The 21349-nt window shown below is 35.3% G+C and overlaps 1 protein-coding gene across 2 annotated transcripts in view; it reads left to right on the top strand.

Annotated features, from left to right (window-relative positions):
* Positions 1-21349, top strand: part of MICU3 (mitochondrial calcium uptake 3) — a 58160-nt gene that overhangs the window by 10439 nt on the left and 26372 nt on the right. For both annotated transcript variants that reach the window (XM_086747341.1, XM_086747343.1), the window contains exons 2-8: positions 3095-3248; positions 7655-7686; positions 8516-8594; positions 12409-12456; positions 13839-13921; positions 17733-17804; positions 19133-19171. In XM_086747341.1, coding sequence (XP_086603467.1) covers positions 3095-3248; positions 7655-7686; positions 8516-8594; positions 12409-12456; positions 13839-13921; positions 17733-17804; positions 19133-19171 — 507 coding nt within the window. The remainder of the gene's footprint in view (positions 1-3094; positions 3249-7654; positions 7687-8515; positions 8595-12408; positions 12457-13838; positions 13922-17732; positions 17805-19132; positions 19172-21349) is intronic.

Raw genomic sequence — 21349 nt, 5'->3', positions numbered from 1 at the left:
GTGAATTTCTTGAGAGTGCAAAAAATCAACACGCTCTCCAAATACTAACAGTGGTGAAAACTAAGATGTTATTTCTTGAGTGAAACATTATCTACAGATTCTCCTGATTATGTATGATTGATTATGATTTGTTACAATCAATTATACATACTGCATGTTTCTTTTCTGAAAATTGACTTTGCAGAAATATTACTTTATTACTTATGCTTACGACCTGCATGTATTTAATAGCATGTTTGTAGTAGTTGTAAAATAAGATATGTATCAAAAAAAGATAGGTTATTAAACGTCAAATACAGGGATAATCAGTTATGTTGCTACAAGCTTTACCAAAACAACTGAGTCTTGTAAATCCCACGTGAAGGCATAGCTTGAATGCTGCTGGACTGCTGAAGGATCAGTAGGGCCATAATCAAGCAGTGAGATAGGACAGAAATACTTTGGTTTGCATGTGGGTATGCCAGAAGAGAAGTCAGGTTTTTTTTCTTTCATTCTAAGGTGAGTTTGTTGGTGTGGCTGTTAGACTTTATTTTTTTCTCCTCATATTTAATTTGCTAATCGTTTGAAAATTCTAAAAAAAACTCCAAAGATCAGGTTTAAAGCTGCTTCTCAGGCAGAAGTGCAGAATATTTGTATGTAGAACAGTCTACTGAAAATTAAATGGTTGTATAAGCATTTCTGTTGATCTTATTTTCTATGACAGTTTTTTCAATTGAAATGAAATGTTTTCACACGCATACACAGTAGAAGCAATAATTTCAAAAACATTAGAGACAGTCTGGAGAGAGAACTACACAGTCAGTAGTCTTTTTTCCTTCTGGAAGGCTGGTTAAAATTTCCTAGATAAAGTGTTGAAGTACTAAGACTTCCATTTATAAATTCAAGAAATTGCGAGTCTTGTGTTACATTATGATTATACATATATTTTTTTTTGGTTGGTTTTTCCAAATAGAAAGTGTTTGACCTCTTCTAGACACATTCATTTTTTAATGTGTGTATTTTACAAGCATAGTTTAATCTCTTAGTTACAACTGAGGCCATAAAATTTTGTTTTACTGCAGTAGTCTGACTACTGTTTTACTTTTAAAGGACATTGTATGGAAAGCAGAAGGAAAGTGAGCCCAGATATTTGACTTCCCAGTACAAACCTGAAAGCTATTCTTAGAAAGGTTTTGGAAAACCAGTTTCCATTTGTAGTTGAGGACTGTTATCTCTTAGTGGAGAGCAACTGCAGACATCTCCCAACTTCTCTTTGAGTTTAGATGCTTCTCTGAAAAGCAAAATGTATTTGGCCATTTTCTTAGTTTTTAAAAGAAAACATAGACATTAGTTAAACCATGTGATGTTTGTCACCTTTCCTTAGTTTGACACCTGAAGAATTTTAAGGATGCTGTATGAAATTACAAGAATAGTGAGGAGAGTGGCAGCTTGGGATATTTCATTGATAAAATGCTGCATTCCTACTTTAACATACTGAGAAGTTAGCTGTATCATTGCTCTTCCTTTTATGAAACAGTTTGGGTTTGTTTTTTTAATCTCTGAAAAAACGTTCAAGATAATTAAATTTTGTTTAAGGTACTGATTCCACAGAGGAGCTTGCCTCATTATGGGCTAAAAAAAAAAGTTTTCTTCAGATAGCAGTAGCATGTTTTCTGTTAAAAAGTTTGACAGTGAAACAAAAAGATGCGATAATTTAGAACACTTACATGTAAATCAGCTGGATGGTAGATATACTGGAAACTCCTGACATCTGTAAACTCTCATGTGGTGTGAACTTAATGCCATATAGTACTTCTGTAACTTCGCAGGAATAATTATGCTATTCTCTTCTGTCCCCCTAAGTATGGTAGCTTTAAATGCATTAAGTATTCAAAATAGCAGTATCTGTAGAAGATTTCACGGGAATATATTATAGAGATTTCTTCCCTATTATTGTCAACAGCTTTGCTCTACACTAAGAAGCAATTTTTAAAAAGTGTTGTTCCATTCTCTGCTCAGACAACTGAAATTATTTTAGCAGAGTTAAAGTTTGACTGCTGAAGTTACATGGGTTTCCATGAATTAAAGTTGCCTCTTTTTCTCTGATTGAAGAGCCTAAGTTTCCCCCCCCTTTTTTTCCCCCCCCTTTTTTTCCCCCCCCTTTTTTTCCCCCCCTTTTTTCCCCCCCCTTTTTTCCCCCCCCTTTTTTTCCCCCCCCTTTTTTTCCCCCCCCTTTTTTTCCCCCCCCTTTTTTTCCCCCCCCTTTTTCCCCCCCCTTTTTTCCCCCCCCCTTTTTCCCCCCCCCCTTTTTTCCCCCCCTTTTTTTCCCCCCCCTTTTTTCCCCCCCCTTTTTCCCCCCCCTTTTTTCCCCCCCTTTTTTTCCCCCCCGTTTTTTTCCCCCCCTTTTTTCCCCCCCCTTTTTTTCCCCCCCCTTTTTTTCCCCCCCCTTTTTTTCCCCCCCCTTTTTCCCCCCCCCTTTTTTTCCCCCCCCTTTTTTCCCCCCCTTTTTTTCCCCCCCCTTTTTTCCCCCCCCTTTTTTTCCCCCCCCTTTTTTCCCCCCCCTTTTTTTCCCCCCCCTTTTTCCCCCCCCTTTTTTTCCCCCCCCTTTTTTTCCCCCCCCTTTTTTCCCCCCCCTTTTCCCCCCCCCTTTTTCCCCCCCCTTTTTTCCCCCCCCCTTTTTTCCCCCCCCCTTTTTTCCCCCCCCTTTTTTTCCCCCCCCTTTTTTTCCCCCCCCTTTTTTCCCCCCCCCCTTTTTTTCCCCCCCTTTTTTTCCCCCCTTTTTTCCCCCCCCCTTTTTTTCCCCCCCCCTTTTTTTCCCCCCCCTTTTTTTTTTTTAATTTTTATTGTTTTTTTCCCTTTTTTTTTTTCTGGAGCTTTGGTTATGCCAACAATTTTAATGCATAAAGATTTATTGCTAAAATTGTGGAAGACTGAAAAGGATAGCAGTGAAATCCTGATTGTAGTTTCAGCTCTTACCATACAAAAAATATTTGGATGAATTTGACTTTACCAATTATCACCTTTACATTTACAGTTTCTTTATGGTGAATGGCAGTGGTAATTGTAAACCAAAACTTTTTTCATATATTAAAATTGTTTCCTTCTGTCTTTGAAGGTTACAGAAAACAGATCAGACCCTGAAGATTTACACCTTTATGCAACTCCTCGGGAACAACGGTTTCGTAGGTTTGCCAGTTTAGAATTTGAAGGACAGCTATATATGACTCCATATGACTTCATTCAGGCTGTCACAAATGATGAACCCAAACGTAAGCAGGAGTTTTATATTGATAAATTGCTAGGGAAAATGCCAGTGGTCTATGTTGTTTTTCCATTTGCTTTTGATTACTACTTCTTTTCTGATTGTGGTAAAAAGGTACTGCGTCTTCCAGATTTCTATTTTTATTGGTATCCAAGTGCATACAATTAGTATCCTGATTGTTACTAGATTGTAAACATCTGTATGCTAGTCATTAGTTAAACGTTCTTGTCTCAGAAGTCACTGACAGCTTAACAGGCATGAAAGACAAGAAGTTCATTCATACCATTTGCATTGACTCAGTTACAGTTATAGTTTCTTTCTGAGCAGGGCAGTATTGCTGTGCAACTCTTACCTCCTCCTCTGTATAGTTTCTGCGTAAATAGGCAGGCAAGATATGAGTTCTCTAAATAATTTAGGATAACATTGTTTTGCAGTTTTTGCCATCTTAAATTGTCACCTGCTATCATGTTGGGAGTTTTTTGCCCTACAGAGATTTTATAACCCTATCATGGCTCTCTAAATACCATGCTTTGAATAAGAGTTTCAGTCCCCCAGGGGATGCACTTACTACACTTAAAAGTTGCCAGAGTTACCACTGTGTGTTAATTAAATTAATGAAAAATAAACTATCAGCTTTAGTTCACTTTTTTTTTTTTTTTTTTTTTGCTTTAAGTATCAAAGAGTGACTAAATAGTAAGGCGATCCATTTCTGATCTTGTTTGTTTTCCTGGCCCTCAGGCTTGCAGTGCATTGGTAGCAGCACAGAACTTCTGGGGAAAGTGAATATCTTTGCTCAGGTGTGACATGTCTCATAACTCTCCTTAGGTCTTTCTTCCTAAAGTCTACAGCACAAAGCTAGTGTAGAGAACAGTCAAAAGCAGCTAAAAGGAGGAAAGCTTAAAGCTCTGTGCAGATGTTAGATTTTTCCCCTTTGTTCTCTTAACAGTAATGAAACAAGAGGAAAGAATTCAGCCATGGCACATCAGTGATCAAAACTTCCATAACTTTTGAATAAAGATACAATCTCATTGTAACAGTGAAGACGGAAGATAGAACTTAGATGGTGAAAACTTGCAAAACTTTGAAACTCTTACCAGAAAGCAAATCTTCATTCTCTTTTTTCACTCTGCAGTTAAAAGAGAGGAAGCAGATTCCTTATCACAGAAGTTAATACAAATACACATCAGCACTTTGTATCTGCCTCCTCTGCCCAGAAATCCATATCTTCCTTTTTGTGTTATTGGAATTGGATTTCGGCATGTATGGTCGTGAAGCGTTTGTGCCATGTACATCAGATAAACATTTCATTTTCACTCTATTTTCTGACAGTTTGATTAGTTTGACCACACTGTATGTATGCTTTGCTATTAAGATTTTTCCATGCTAATGACGTTTATGCTTCCTACTCTCTTGCAGCAAGTATTTAGATTATAAAAACAAAAGAAAACCAAACCAACCCAAAAACCGTTAGGCTCACAAGGACGTTCTGTTCGTCTCATGCCAAAGGAGCATGAACAGTCAAGCACCCTTCTGAGTTCACTGTAGCAAACCTTGTTTGTATACAGATCCTTCCCATGCATGCAGGGATGTCACTGAAAGCAAAACTAACCTGTATGTCCTTTAGTTTTGTAGACTAGTATAAGATTACATGACTGAGGTAATTATTTTAAGGGATAGTGTAAGAGGCTGTAACTGAGTAGAAGTGGATGACTTCATTACAGTGGAAGTCATATTGTCTGGGACATTTGGACAGAAGGCTGACAAGTAGGAAGTGACAGATGAAGTGGATGACCTGCAGGTATTACCACTTCCATATTCTGATCTCTGACTGTATTCATTTTAACCTTTATACTACAGCTTTGTCAAAGTACTGCTTTGTCTGTTTGGGCACGTCTTGATTTTCTGTCTTGCTCTATTGAAAGCAGTAAGTTTAAGGAAGGTATTTTCTGAATGAAATAATACATTCTAAACATCTCCTTTTGTATTTTTGCATCATTTTGTAAATAAGTTGCAAATTGTAAATAATTAAGTCAATTCAGGCTAACATACTAAAGCATCTATATTTTGCAGAAAGAAAAAGAACACAGACCTGGGGTTTTTTATGGATGAAGACTAGAAAGGTCTTGAGTTTTGTCAAGAAGTAAAAATGCCCTTTGAAGAGTAATAAATGTCTGCTTTACAGAAAAGCTAATAATACTAGACTTGAATGAGATTTGTGATGGAGTGAATGCGTCTATTGTGATTGATTTACTTTGGAAATCTTGTAAACCCTACAAAAGTCAAGAGGGTGTTAACTTCCTTTTTTGATTAAACACTAACTAATATGGTATAAAATGTAACTTTTGACTCCAGGCAGTTACTGTAAAAAATATAAAATAAATGCTATAGTTAACTTGTTGCTGCTGCCTTTATGGTACAGTCTTTCATTTGGGAAAATATAGTTTTTTTAACAGTCATACTTGATACATTTTTATCATCTAAATATATGTTTATGTATTTAGAAAGCCAATTAAAAAAAGAGGAAATATATGTTGTTCCCTTTTAGCTCTGACTATAGTAATTTTAGCCTAATACTGAGCTGTAAGAGGTGTCTATATAGACATAAATCTTCACTTGCTTGTCTAGAAAGAAAATCTAGATATAAGGCATGAGACTGGGAAATTATCTAATCAGAAAGTTAGATCTATATATTCCCCAAGTTTTTTTTTTTATGGTATTCATAAACATGTATCAATTTGTATGTAAAATGAGGTTGGTTTGGGGGGTTTTATTTAGTATTTTGAGACAAGACTTTCATTGACATTTAAAAATTAAACTGAAAAGTATATAAAAATCTGTTAGCTCATGCTATGATGTTGCTTGATATAACGGGCCACGAGATCAGAGGGCTGGAGCACCTTTCCTATGAGGACAGGCTGAGAGAGTTGGGGCTGTGCAGCCTGGAGAAGAGGAGGCTCCGGGGAGACCTGATAGCGGTCTTCCAGTACCTCAAGGGGGCCTACAAGAAAGATGGGGAGAGGCTGTTTAGTAGGGCCTGTTGTGATAGGACGAGGGGTAATGGTTTTAAAGTAGAGGGAAGTAGAATTAGATTGGATATTAGGAAAAAATTTTTTACAGTGAGGGCTGTAGAACACTGGCACAGGTTGCCCAGAGAGGTGGTAGATGCCCCATCCCTGGAAACGTTCAAGGCCAGGCTGGATGGGGCTCTGAGCAACCTGATCTAGTTGGGGATGTCCCTGTTCCTTGCAGGGGGGTTGGACTAGATGACCTTTGAAGGTCTTCCAACTCTAACCATTCTGTGATTCTATGACTCTGTGATTCTATAACCTCACCATAGTCAGAGTGGGATTTGCGGACAGTCTTGGTGCTCACCTTTACCAAGATATGAAACTAAAATTTCAGTGAGTTTCTAACTGTGAACTAATGAAATACCGTAGTGAAGAGCTTCTGTATTGTGATAATTATTTAATGGAGCATGGAGTTCATTGTGAGGAAGGGATTTCTAATAGCACACAGCGTTTTGCTCTATAAAAGTTAGCCTTGACCAACCGAAAAGTTATGAATTTGACCACGTACTTCTTGTACCTTTGTGAATTCTGATATTCACAGTGCTTTATCTTAATGTTGGATCTGTGCAAATGTTTGTCTTGAGAGGGTAGTGATGAACCTCAATTTTTTTATTCTTGGATGGTTGTGAACAACTGTTGTCGAGTGTATATATGCTCCTGGAGCCTGTCATGTAAGGCAATGGGAAGCAAGCATCTGCTCAGTCTTACTCATCAGTTTTCAGTGCTAATGAGCAGTTCCAGTTCTGAAACTGGAGGCTCTCTTCAGTTCCTCTGTTAAAACTACTTAGGAAAAAATTGAGCCTGACAGAGGAGGCATGAATTTGAGTTGGTAGGAAGGGCTGAAGGGAGTCTTAGCAACCTGCTGTAGTTCCAAGGATTTTTTTTTTTTTCTGTATTTGCTTTAAAAGGTATGAGTAGTCCCGGAAGCAAGGGCCAGAATCCAGGTTTCCCTACAATCTGCATGGTAATACTACTAAACTAAATAATCATTTCAGAGGATTGATACCACAGGATAAGATGAATGCCCTCTATTTCCTGTTTAATGTTTTAATGGTGTATTTTGGAGGTAGAAAGTCTTTTCTCTCACCAAAGCACAGTTGGATTAAAACCTATACATGTGAATTAGTTCTTTAAAATTAAGAGTTTAGGTATATATTAAGCTAATTATCTTTTTTTTACTAACATAAAGATAATTTCTTGGAACCAGGTTGAAGATCAGCCTCATAAAGTAGGGAAAATACCTCTTCTTTGTCTAGAAAACACAGTATAGATACAGTCTAATTTTGATGACACCACGTTAGCATAACTAAATTCTGTGCATTCATAACTTTATCTTTTGTTACAGGTGCTAAAAAGTGGCGATCCCTTTCAAAGCAGGTGGGCAGTAATTCCTGTGCTATCTTGTAATCATAGATTTTGATACAGTTACTTTCTTTCATGATGTAAACTTAGAGTTTCAAAATCTTTATTTTTAAAAAAAAAAAGAGGGAGAGAGACTTAAATTTCTTCATTTTTGTCAGTTCAAACTCAACTGAATTCAGAATCTCAAAGATACTTGAGTAGCTGTACCTGTTATGTTGGACTTACTGAGTTTCTCAAGCCTCTGTCAGTTCCTTCCTCAGCTCATATCTGACTGAGTAACAGGTGTATCCAAAGCTGCCTGGAATACTTATGCTACTCTCTACCTTTTGTAATGTTTAAGTGCCTCTTTTTTTTTTTTTCTTTTCTTTTTTTAAACATTTGTACAACTGCGAAAAGACTCTGTCTGTATCTCTGTATTTTAAGTAAAGTACATTCATATTCATGGGTGAAGTTTGCTTTAGTTCAGGTTGAGTGTTTTAAAAGAACAGTTACTTGGAGCTTGTATAAAAACCTTACTGAAATCCCAGGGGACTTATCCATGGCTTCAGTGAATATGAGCAGTGGCAAGTAATTTCAGCAACAAATATGTTACCTGTCTCTCTCCAACTCTGCAATTACTACTCATGCAGATGAGCAATTCTTGGAATACACATGAGTGCAAAATTTATATATGTGCTTGAGTACTTCTAAAGTCATTGTGGTAAACCGAAGTTAAATTAACTGGTAGATTTGCATGCAGTTCCTTGTCTTTTATGTTGATTTCCTAACATTTACTCATAATCTGTTAACTACTTCATTAAATATTTAAATATATACTTTTATGTTTTTAAACCTTATTTTTTAGGAACTGAATCAGATCCTTATGGAGACACCACCAGTTTGGAAAGGATCATCCAAACTTTTCCGTAATCTTAATGACAAAGGTGAGGGATATGAATTTATTTTCCTGAACCAAATTATCACTTGTATTATTTTTTTTTGCGGCTAAAGTGATGTTGGACTTTAATCTGAGACACATCTTCAAAAAGATACCAAGTATTTGTTGCTTTCTACATTTTATAGCATGGAAAAGCTCCCTTTAGTCTCTACAGTGTTTAATCATGCCATCTAGCAGTTAACCTCTTTAAGTGAATCACTATCTTAGGGTTTTTTAAGCTGATGTTTGAATGTTTCAGGTTCAGTTTGTTGTAATGAAAAATGGTCTCTAGACCAGAGATAGAATATTCAAATAAAGTCGTGATATCTCTTTACTTTTTTTAATAGCTGGAATTATATCATTATTTTTAAAGACAGTAATGGTATCTTATTTCACTGAATAAGCATTTTCTTCACAACACAAAGAGACAGTTTCAGAAATGCTATATATCCCTTTAAATTCTGCAGGTGAGAGCTTTGATAGCTTTTAAAATTCATGTTATTGGTCAAGGAAGAACCAAGAGCCACTCTTGGTATCTTTCTTTTTTTTTTCTTTCTTGATAAGCTCTATCACTTCAAAAACAAACAAACAAACAAAACGAACAAAAAAACCTATGATGGCTTGTATACAGACATTTAAAAGCTATTTATGATAAATAATCCACATATTCCTTTGCTTATATTCAGAATGGCAGAGGTCTGTTGGAGCATTTGAAATATTTTTAAAAGCAGCCACAATTACTTGCTATAAAATAAAGACACTTTATGAATGTTTAAAATAAGCACACCAGCAACAAAATTCCAATCAAATATGTGCATGTAATTGATGAATCTAATTCAAATGCAGCTCAAATTTCTTAAAGGAGTAAGCATGCACCTACCCTCAGAGGAGGGGCCCAGGCTCGAATCTTTAGTGCACGCAGGCACTCACTTTTTTCCCTGAGTCCACAGCCAGAGCGCCAGAGAGGCAGAAACTGGCATATCTTTGCAGTGTATTTCCTTAGATTTCCATCATCCCATTTTATAGATAATATAAGAAAAGATGATGGCTCTTGTGACTGATAAGGTAATTCAGTAAGCCAGTGAAAGGAATGAGAATAGGATTCAGGTCTCCTTAATTCTAATTTAGTGTTTATTTAGTATATGACATGAAAACTCCAAGATTAATTTACTCATTTTCTTTAAAACATGTACATTGTAATATGAAGCAAGCAGCAAAAGTCTATGTCCACAGATTAATTTTGCCACAGATTAATTTAAATCAGATGAGCCACATAGATTATGTCAGTTACCCTTACGTTTTATTTTTGTTTTACCCTTGAGTGACCTCCCTCTCTTCTTTCTGATCTTAGTGTATGATTTTCTTTCCCTTCAATCCTCATTTCAGAGCCTCTCTCCCATACCACTCAGAGCAATCGACCGGAACTGTCTGTCTACAGCTACCATATACCAGTACAAACAAAAGGAGAAAAAGCTTTCAAAGCCTTTTTATATTGCACCCTTCATACCTGTGATGGACTACTTGACAATTGCACTTTCTTCCTCTGTTTTACAACAAAGAAGGTGTCATCAAACAAACAAAAATACATATTTACATTTATTGACAGGCTATTAAAGAACATTTTACATCACTGAATGAGAACCTTTGAGGTATCTGATTTCTTGATAACTGCTTGTCCAAACAGATTCAAGCAGGCCTTTGAAAACTAATTTCTGCAAGCTGCTGTATAAAATCAAGAAGATAAAGCATAAAGCATGTGTTACTTACATGCCTGCATTTAATCTTTGCTAGTCTTTAGTGTGGAGCTACGTGGAAATTGAGGAAAAGAGTAGGTGGTATTAAAAATACTTAGTAGCCTTCCTAACTAGATCAATTAGCAGTAGTAAAATCTTGGTTCTAAAGACTTAAATTTGCTCATGGATCAAAAGGTGGGAAAATATTTTTTTTTTTTTTTTTTTTTTCCCCCATGAATGGAGTGGAAGTTGGGCGGGCAGTGTTTCAGCTGCTAAAGGCTGAGGGTTTTAGTGATTCTTTCTAGTATGTGATTTGGTTCCAAAGACAATTTAGTGAACTGTCTGTCTTTTGTATTGTCTTTATATTCCAATCTCTGTGATATCTGTGGAGGTCTCTGGTTGGCTGTTTTTTTCTTTTGTGTTTGAGCATAGCAGACCTGATTCTCTTGAAGGTGCTCCTCTTTCAGAACAATTGGCTTTTGGGGAGGAGTATTGTATGATCAAAGGTTTGAGGAGGCATTTGGACAGATCCAAGAGAAATATAGCTGAGATTTTATATCTCAGCTATTCAAGAGGGCAGAAAGTCCCTCCTGAGTGTTATTTTATGACAGAATTAATTTAGAACTTCTTATGCTCTAAATATTAGTAGAAAATGTGAAGGTTTCTTACTTTGGCTGTGTTGGAAGTACTGATTTTAAATGTGTTCAATAACTGCAAAATCCACAAAAACGATACAATGTTTTGAGTTTTAATTGTACAGGTTTTTCAGTGAAAAAAAAATCAGATGACTGTTTACATAGTTTGTTACATATTCAGTTAAGTCAGAATTAAAAAGATATTTGAACATCCAAAGATGTATGTTTTTCTAAAAACTTTTGCACCTGACTTGGACTGAAATCAAGGAGACAGTCGGCAACTTTTGAAATCCCAGCTGATAGACATCTTTACTCTCAGGCATCTAAATAAGGTTTTTTTGGTTTTTTTTTTTTTGCTCTTTTGAAACAGTCTGATATTGGAGTGGACTGACTTAACACTTTTGGTTTTGGAGGATAGAAAAAATCAGTTGGTTAGAAATCAGAAATCAGTTTTGCTAGTTCTGCCTCGAAGATTGTTAGAGCTAAGGGCTTTTGGGAGAGCTGCAAGTCACTGTTTTCAGTTCTTACTGAACTGTAAGGCGCTTCTCTTCGTTTGTACTGTGGGCATTGTGCAAGGTTATCTCTTTACCCCAGAGCTAGAATAGCATAAGTACAGCTTGTGATACCAGACATACTATTTGGATATTGGCTTCAGCTCTAATTTAAATTTTGCCTTGATCACTTTGGAAGAGAAAAGGAAGTGCCATTCCAACTGATTGCCTTTTGACATCAAACAGAAGATGAAAAGCTTGGAATGTATTCCTTACAGATCTTCTGAATGTGGAAGAAGAGATAGAACAAATGTCTCTAACAGGCTTTAAAAATATTTAACAAAATTTATACATTCATTTAGTAAGAGTTTTAATGTAAATTTCAGGTGGTGATTATGAAAATGTGCATATAAAGACAACTCAAAAGCCCAGATCTATGCTTTCATAAGTAACATGAGACCAGGTTTTAAATTAATATAGGACATGCACTTACAAAGCATGTATTAAAGTCAAGAACCGTATTCAAAAGGTATATATCAGGAGGGAGCACTATTAATGTTCTCAGAGTAAATGTTCTCATACTGTTAGAGAGTGTTGTCATGAATTATTGGTGGGTTTTTTTGAAAGGAAATTGAATAAGTAGTTTTTGTTAGCTTCTAAGAATCTAGCCAGCTTCTGTTTAGTGAGCCATTCTCCACTGACTGTAGTTGTTTATTTGCCATATTTAATGCAGGCCTCCCCTAAAATCGTCAAAAACAAACCCAAACAAAAAACTCCAACCCATAGATCAATGTTTTAGAGAAATAACTCATTGACCAGGTTGAATACGGTCACGTGCACACAAGTATGAATATGCATATGCATATGTATAGAAATTTTCTTTCTTATGCATAGATTTAGTATTTTCAACTTTAATATGTGAGGACAAGGTGAAACTAATATGGCATTTTTTTTATCTTCAGGTGTGATATCTTACACAGAATATTTGTTCCTCTTATGTATTTTAACAAGTAAGTATTTTTGGAGGAAAAAAAACCAAAACTTCCTTACAAATTTCTAAGCTCTGAATGCCTTGCTGTATGTTAAGTACTTTTTTTTTCCTCTTCCTCCCTCCACCCCCATATCCAAACATGGAAAAAAATGTATTGTGCATCTCTGTGTGCATTTGAACCTCTCCTGTCCTACTGGAATGTTGTGTTATGTTTAAGTGCTTTATTATCTAGAACTCCTTTTACTAAATGTTGAGAAAATTGAGCCACACACTTCAGCTAAACTCCAGTTAAGAGCTTGAGTTTCTTTTCTTCTTTGAAATTCCTACAAAACTTCTAGCTGAGTTTACTGAAGTTCATAAAGGATACTGAATATAGGGAGAAGAGAGGGATATAGATTATTACTGGTTTGTTTCACCCATTAGTGCATAAATGTTTATTTGTGTTAGAAAACACTAACAAAATTGAATATTTCTTCTTCTACCACCCATAAAACCAAAACAGAATAACTTAGAGTAAACTAAGCCTGATACAGACTTTTTTTTGATAGTTTAAGAGGTGTTTTTTGGGAAGGAGTAAAGTGTTCTACTTGTCTTTCATTTGTATGTAATTAAAACATTTCTATTGGATTCATTACTTTTTTTTCAGACATGTTCTGGATTCTTGTTATGAATATAGAGCAGGAACTTGACTCTGAACCCTTACAATCGCTAACTGCTGGATTGATGGATAGTCTTCCATCATTTCTTTCTTACTTGGACTAATTTTTCGCCATAATTCATCCATATTGCAAATCATTTGAGTATCACCAAAATGTTGCCTAAAGACTTAACTTACAGTTACCTTCAAAGTCCCCATGTTTCGGAAATAATTTAAAATTCTAACGTGATTTCAAATTTCAATGACTCCAAGCATATAAACAAGAAAATTCTGGGTCTCTTCAACATATGATTTGTTTTGATCAAAAGTTCCGTCCTGTACCTTTTTTGCAAAACTTTTTAAAGTGTCTTGTAGAACACTGTGTTTTCATAGAAAAATTACTTCCTACAAATTTATGTTTTGTAACATAAAATGGACTGTAGTTATGAACTAACACTCTTAACTACCCATCTAGCCGTTACTTTGAGATATTTTTCTTGGATATTTCATATTCTGTTTCTACTGTCTGTTTCCCCTAATGTATGAATTTGTGAGCATGCCTTCTGTTTTCGTAATATGGATAATATTGTTTTACAAATGTTATTATTTGTATTTACTATGTACACAAATGTACTGATTTAAATAAGTTGAGAATATGGCTGTTTTAAACAGACACCAAATAATTTGTTTGAGTTTTATGTTTGCTTTCTTTCCAAGCAAATAATTGAATGGTTTTGTTTGTTTTTTTTTTTTTTTTTTGGCAGAGCCACATGCGGGTTTTAGAATTGCTTTCAACATGTTTGATACTGATGGCAATGAGATGGTGGACAAAAAGGAATTCTTAGTGGTATGTATATTTTCAGTCTTTGAATATTTTGATGTAATCTTCAAATTTATTTTTTTTTTTGTCTGGATTGAGACATGATAAAGTCAATAACGATGAGAACACGAGCTATTCTTCACTGGATGTAGTTGTTTATTTGCCTTATTAAATGTAAATAATAAATATAATGTAAATTGTAAATAGTAGCTCCTTATTACAGTGCATGGGTGTGTTGTATATAATTATTTTGGAAGCTTAATTCCATTTTTTGTTCTTTTTAATTGCTACTACATTCACAGATAATTAGGCTATTAAAGTAATATTGCTATGTCAATGGTCAGCAGAATTATTTAATGATGGAGGGACTTGCAAAAGAATCTTTTTCCAGGGAGACCAATTCACTTTGTAATTCATTCTGCTTATAATCTCAGGTGAGCTGAAAAGACTGACTTATGTAATGTGACAGTATCATCTGTTTTGGACAAGACTTGTAAAGAAATAAAACATACTTCATGCATATCTAGTTCAGCCCATGAAATCCATGTGGTGAAGCAATTTGCTAAGCTGGGGTTCAGAGATTTCTTTTTAAGGACAATATTCCTGATAGTAAAATTTACTTTGAGCTGAATAGTTTTCATGTGCTTTGAACTTGGCAGTAGTTTTGTTGCATCCAAGGTTTTGTTACATTGCAAATCTAAATTACAGTATTTTTTAAAGTAGAGCTTTGCTCAGTTTATTGCTTGGAAAAAGCAGTGCGGTAAATTCCTCTTGCTAATCATTTAAGCAGAGAGTTTATTTCTCTTCTGGTTAGAAATTTAAACAGTTCTAAAAGGCCCAGACTTTGAAAAAAAAAAAATTAGTTTATTTCCCATGTCATTGAGATCTTCTGTGCATTACGAAGAATTTGGCACTTGAGTTGAAATCTTAAAAAAATCTTAACTCATCCACTATATTTTGATTTTGATTATGCTCTGTCTTTCACAAACTGATGCTGAAAATGAAGTTAAATAAGTATATAATGCAGGAAGCAAGGACAACATTTAACTATGAATATTGCATCTTTCTTTCTAACTATGCTTTTGTAGTCCTTTTCACATCTTGCTTTTTGTTTATTCTCTCTCATGGTCCCTGATAAAAATTTATCCTTCTTATTCTTTTTCTGTTACCAGACTGGTTAGATAGAAGAAAGAAGGAAGAATTTTCAAACATTAGATATACTGTTCTCCACCTATTACTGTATTTAACAAATCTGTGAGATTAAACCTGACCGAAACTCTTCTTGATTCTGTGTGAATGATCCTTCAAAAATTAGATCAAAACCCGTAAGTGACAATGTTAGATCTGAAGTGAGAAAGATTAACATAGATAGGTAGGTAGATAGTGTCTGTGTAAATAAAAGTGAATATGAAGATAAAAGTTGATTCAATGATGCTGCATCTGTAATAGACCTGGCCCCAGTACATACATTTGGCATCTGTACTCACCTTGCTTCGGTGTGCATCATCTCCTGTGTACCTGGAAGCAGGAGACTGTAAGTGCTGCCACTTGAACTACATCCAGCATTTGCAAAATACTTCTCCATTGATTAGTCAGCTATCCTAAAACTGAAAGTATAGTTAATACTAAGTATAGTTAATACTATTCAGTTTTACAAATAAGGAGACTTTGAAGGGATTGGTGTAGGTTATGTAGATGTTATGTGATTCTTGAGAAGGGTACGTGTAGTGAAGAGTTGAAAAGTACTTAATTTTTCTGATAACAGCTTTAGTGTTTTTGTAAACTAATTCCATGGTGTTTGTGCTTTCCTCTTTGCTTATGTCATAGGGGTGAGGTCAGGGAACAGAAGGATTGTGTTGCCTTGTTACAGGAGATCTTGGTTTTTCTGCTTTCAGCAGTCAGTCTCATTATCCTGTTTCAAACAATGTTGCTATGAAAGTACTCCTGGATCCTTTTTGCGTTCACTTTTCTACTTGCTGGTATCCTATAGCACTCCTCCTGAACAAAAGATCCATTTCCAGAAGTTTAGCAAGTGCTTTAATGATGAATGCAACAGAATCCTACTCCTTTTGCCTCTGTGGCAGGGGAAATACATCTAAGGATGCTTTGCTTTTTACCGATCTTCTTTGGTTTTTCAATTACTGCCACTCTTCTCTCCTACTTGATGACTTGTCACTTCACTTTTCACAAGGTATTTTATTTCTACTTCTCTCTCTTCATTTACCTTTCTTCTTTCCACAGTTTTGGGTTGCAAACTGTGTAATTCTCTAGGCCATCTAGTCAAATGTCCTATCATGGCTCTTTCCTTGTTAACATAGGTTACAGTAATTTGTGCCAGTAGGTTTGCAAAAAATTAGAAAAAACCTATCAAGGTCTGTAAATTGATCCCATACTCAAAAATGGATACAGTGACACACACAATATTCTGGTCTGTATTTGCCTTGTAGGCAATTGCAGAACACAGAAGTCAATTTTGGAAATTCATAAAACATTATTTATAAATATGTTTGCTATTTAGTCACTAAACACTGTATTCATTTATTTCAATGTTGTCATACCCCTGCACTAGAGCCTACTGATCTCTTTGTCTTAGTCATGCCTTCTCTGAAATACAGTATTCTGAAATTAATTTTGGAAAATTTGCATGCCAGATTTATCACACACACTTTATCTTTCACATTCCAATCCCTGGGGAGCTCTATGCACATGTCATTACAATATCAGGTTTTTATCAGACTTCTGGTAGGCAGAATCAGGTCTTTGAAATGACTGCCACAGTTGTGTCTGTATGCCGTGATGTTTGGTTCTGAAAATACCATAGTCTAGATAGGACAAATTTGTCAGCCACAGTGTTTATTCTTTTTCCAGCCCACTTTGAGATTAGCAAATGCTACAAGTGGCAGTATGATATTTTCACATGCAGTTTTTGAAAAGCTGAAGTTCACTAATAGAGATATAGATAGCATCATAGCTAATACTGCTCTCTCTTGCTTTGAAGAGTGAACACTGTGACCCTTTTTTTCTAATGGTTTGAGAATATTAATAAGCATTACAATAAATAAAAATATCTAAATAAAAGAGATACTTACAAAGAAAGAGAAGTACAGACCAGTTCTTACTCTGAATACCATAATTTCAAAAAATAAATATGCTCAAGAATCTGTATGTTTTAAATCTTGTATTTGAGGTTTTCTCAGAAGTCATGTTTAAAGCTCTTAATGTAGAGAAAGTTGTGAAAGGGATATTTTACAAGACCTGAAGGTATTCTTTGAAGACACTTGAAAAAAAAAAAAAGGGTACTTGATAAATTACTCTTGAGTAGTAGTTTGTTGCTGCTGAAGGGGAATGTTTCACCCCCACCAGGTGTTTCCACCCCTCCCTTGTGCCAGCAGGAGTAAGAACTGATCTGGTTGGAAACTAACAATATGAAAAAAAGATTTATCCAGCTGACTACATAGCCAAAAAGATACTAGTTAGCACGCAACAAGAAAGGATGTGCCTAGAGATGGTGAAAAATACTGGAACCCCTCCTTTTTGTATAGGCTGGTTTGTCTAAAATGTAAAGCTAAATAGGATGTTCTTAATATTGTGCTCCCAAACGGAATTATTAGCCTTACTTTGTGGAAAAAAATACTTATTTTTTTCTTTTCTGTGTGATGGTTAAGCTCACAGAAGAACATGAAGGCATGAATGTGAACAATAAACCATCATTGAAACACTGATATTTTAGTGAAGAACTGCATTTTAATACTGTTTGCAGTGTTCCTCACGATGAATTATTGTTATGCCTGTGAAGTAGCCTGAAAATTAAATAAGAACAAAATGGTTTGTTTTTTAGCTACAAGAGATTTTCAGGAAAAAAAATGAGAAGAGAGAAAGAAAAGGAGATGAAGAAAAACGTGCAATGCTGGTAAGTAAAAGTAGAATAGTTGCAGCTGGTAGTTGGTTTGTTTTCTTAAATGCAGACCAAAATTTTGTGTGTGTATATTTCACTAATAATTTTCATTTTTTAAAAAACAGTAAATTCATATCATTATAAGAATATGCATAACTTTATATATAGAAAAAAGTAATTTTTAGTCTAAACTGCAGTTAATGAAAAAAATATTGAAGTAGTCTGTAGAAAGGAATAATTAGTGTTTAAATACTGTATTACATATTCTGACAGTAGTATTGATTCCCTTTGGAGTCTATAAATCCAGGAAAAAGTTAATATTAATGACCCACTCTTCTTGCCTAGAAGAGTGAGAAATCTTAGTGGCAAGACCAATCTACTGTGCTCATAACTAACTGAAGCTGTTCCTGTAGACATGCTGATCCGGATGCTTGTTATTAACATACTAGTTTTAAAATAGCTGATGAAAAGTTACAAATGAACTTGAGATTTTATATTCAAATTTATTTTTTTTTTATTAAATACTGCTTATGACCAATGCAAAATGCTTTTAGTTGTTTATATTATGTGAATAGATTTTTGTGGAATTTTGAATACTCATTCTTATATAATGTCAAATGTGCATTTTTTATGTGCGTAAGAAGTCTGTGGTGGCTTGTCTGAAGGATGGCAGCAGTAGCAGGAACTTCTTTACTGTTGGACAAGTAAAAATCAGGGACAAGTCTCTGTCAAGTCCACAGCAGAAAATAACATGTCCATTTGCAAGTTGCATATTTATGGCAAAAATTCCTTATTATAAGAAATGTTTTGATACGTATGCAAAGCTTCTCGTAGTGCCCATTATCCTTTTGGGACCGTAGGTGCTTGATCTCAGGTCTTTGTCCCTGAAGCCACAAGAATTTGAATTTCAATAATTAATACTTTTTAAGCCTTCCCTGAGCATTAAAATTTATCTTTTCTTCGCACTGAGAGAGACCTATCCTTCTCAGCTTTTCAGAACTGTAGGTCAGTTGTTAAATCACACACACACACTGTTTATTCTGAACAAAGGAAACTTGTACCCAAAGGAAGAGCTTTTGGAAAAAGTAAAGATTGCAAAACGGAACATATCTCCTGAGAGTAATGTCTGCAACTCTGTATTTCTTTTTTGAAAACTTGCAGAATGAGATTGAAGATAAAGCATTTTTTCTTCACTGTCATTTTAAAAAGAAATAAACAAACAAATCTAATATTATGTAAAATAAAGATCTGATTGTCTTAACCTATTCTGTTGTCTTTTTTTTTTTTTCCCTTTTGGCTTCATTCTGACATGTGATACTTGGCCCTTTTTTGCTGTATGTCAGCGTCTTCAACTTTATGGATATCATACTCCTACTAACAGTGTATGTACTCTAATTGTTTTCAATTTATGCAGTCTTCAACAGTGAGGTGAAATAATATGCTATTAAAAATTTACTATGTTTATCTTTTTCGTCAAGTATATTACTTTTGCTAATCAGTTAAAATGTGATGAATCTTTACGTGCATAAAAGATTGTGCATGCTTGTTGCATGTGTTCTGAAACAGGCAAGCCTACCAGTAGGAAAGGTTGTTCTATTTATATAAACTGAAGGAAACAATATTTTTAAGGGAAAGGACAAAATATGTTTTAAGAAAGTACAGACTTTAAAAAAAAAAATATGTAAATTAAGTCATCCTACATGAGTCATTTGATCCTGGTCTGTCTTGTCTCCTTGTGTATAATGTGAAGTAATAATTAGTCAAATGAATCCTTCATGCCTGTGGTTCCCCTCTCCTCCCCTCAAAAAAAAAAAAGAAACCAGAAGAGAACTTTCATATTTTTGTGCTTTCCTTACAGAACAAATAGATAAGAACTTTCAGTGCTGAACTAGAATAGGATTTTACAGAAAATAGTCCCTGTATTATGTAGGCGACAGCAAGCTTATTTTCAATCATTTTTGAGAAGTGGGAGAGAGAATCGGGAACAGAGAGGAGATGTACATTTTTAATGTCTTTCCTATTCATGTGATAATTTGCCGCTTTAGTAAAAAAATCTCCTTCTAGACTCCAGCTACATCCAGATTATCAAGATGATGCCCAGGTGTGCACCGTCCTTTTCTGCACTCCTGTTACATGAATGGAGATCTCCACGCAAAGGAGACTCAGACGTATAGGTATTCACTGTATCTGACAGATCCCCCACCCTAGAAAACTGATATTTAGGGTTTCTAGTTCTACTGAAACAAGAAGTGTAGCAGCCTTTTCAGTTTCCATTGATGTCTTGGGGAGCTGAAGATACTCAAGACCAAGGAGATGCAGCCCTAAAATGTCTGGGATAGTCCAGAGTGCTGTGTTGGGCCCTTCTTCTCACTTCATCTTACAAAACAGTTCTAATTTTTTGACAAGTGTCAAGGTCTATAAGCCACAGAGTGCATACAGTGATGTTTTAAATAGGTTAAATATTTTTGGTTTTTCACTCACATAGTTTAATTCTTTCAAGTCATGTTCTGATGCATACTGCAGTTGTGTGTTAAGGCTGCTTCCGCATGTATTGTATGAGTGCTTTCACTGGCCAGATGCCAACCGGAACATAATTATGATGAGATACATGGAAGGAACAGAAAATGCTCCTGCCCAGAAGTACTCATTCTATTGGCTAAAGTAAATCTCTGGTAAGAGAACAAATTCAGTGAATACTTAAAATAGATAATTACAGAATTGTATGCATAAAAGAATGAGGTGTTGTTCATTTACATGACTCAGTAAACATAGAAGAGGTAGTTAAGCGTAAGAGAGAAACTGCTAAGGATCTCATCTTGTACATGCTGAAGTAAACAAATTTATTTGAGTTTAGCAATTCAGGACTGATTGGCGTTATATATGAGAATACTGCGGCCACAACATAGGAACTGTTACTCCATAATAAGGGAAAGATAAAACCACAGTTTTTCAAAACGGAAACAGAAGTATGATATACATTAAGCATGGGTATAATTCCCAGTAGTTTGTCATGTTTCTTTGGTGACAATTTACAGAAGGAGCTGAGTTGAATTGATTAGTGGAGGAAGTATGTAATAGAATTTGTAGAAGCAGTACATATGATGTCTTGACATAATGTAGAAAAAAATACATTGACACAATAAACCTTCAACTCTGTACAGTATTCTTTATGATAACAATGTGCGTTTGCACATCACACAGCAGTGTAAATGTTCTATGAGAACAGTATGTACTGAGTTTTAAAAAGTGGTTCTCATTTGTACTTAGAAGATTAAACTCATTCTGTCTTTGTCTTGCCTGCCCAGATGGACATGAGTACGGAGCCGTGAAAGTGGGAGACCTAGTTCAGGTTGACTTGTGGATAGAAAGGGGAAAATCCATTCAGTTGCCACAACCCTAACCAAGTTCAAATAGCCTTCTGCTGTCTTTTAAGCTCACCTCCCCTAGATTCTTTGGGGGGAAAAAAAAATAAATATATTGCATAGATCTTCCAAGACTAATTGAAAGCTAAAAGAAGGCCTGTTTTAATAAGGGAGGATTTTTCAGGCTTCCAAAAATTA

Source organism: Chlamydotis macqueenii, chromosome 4, assembly GCF_036417535.1.
Source record: "Chlamydotis macqueenii isolate bChlMac1 chromosome 4, bChlMac1.mat, whole genome shotgun sequence".
In the NCBI taxonomy this organism is placed as follows: Eukaryota; Metazoa; Chordata; class Aves; order Otidiformes; family Otididae; genus Chlamydotis; species Chlamydotis macqueenii.
Note: the sequence above shows the minus strand (reverse complement) of the source record. Positions and strands in the feature narration are given on the sequence as shown.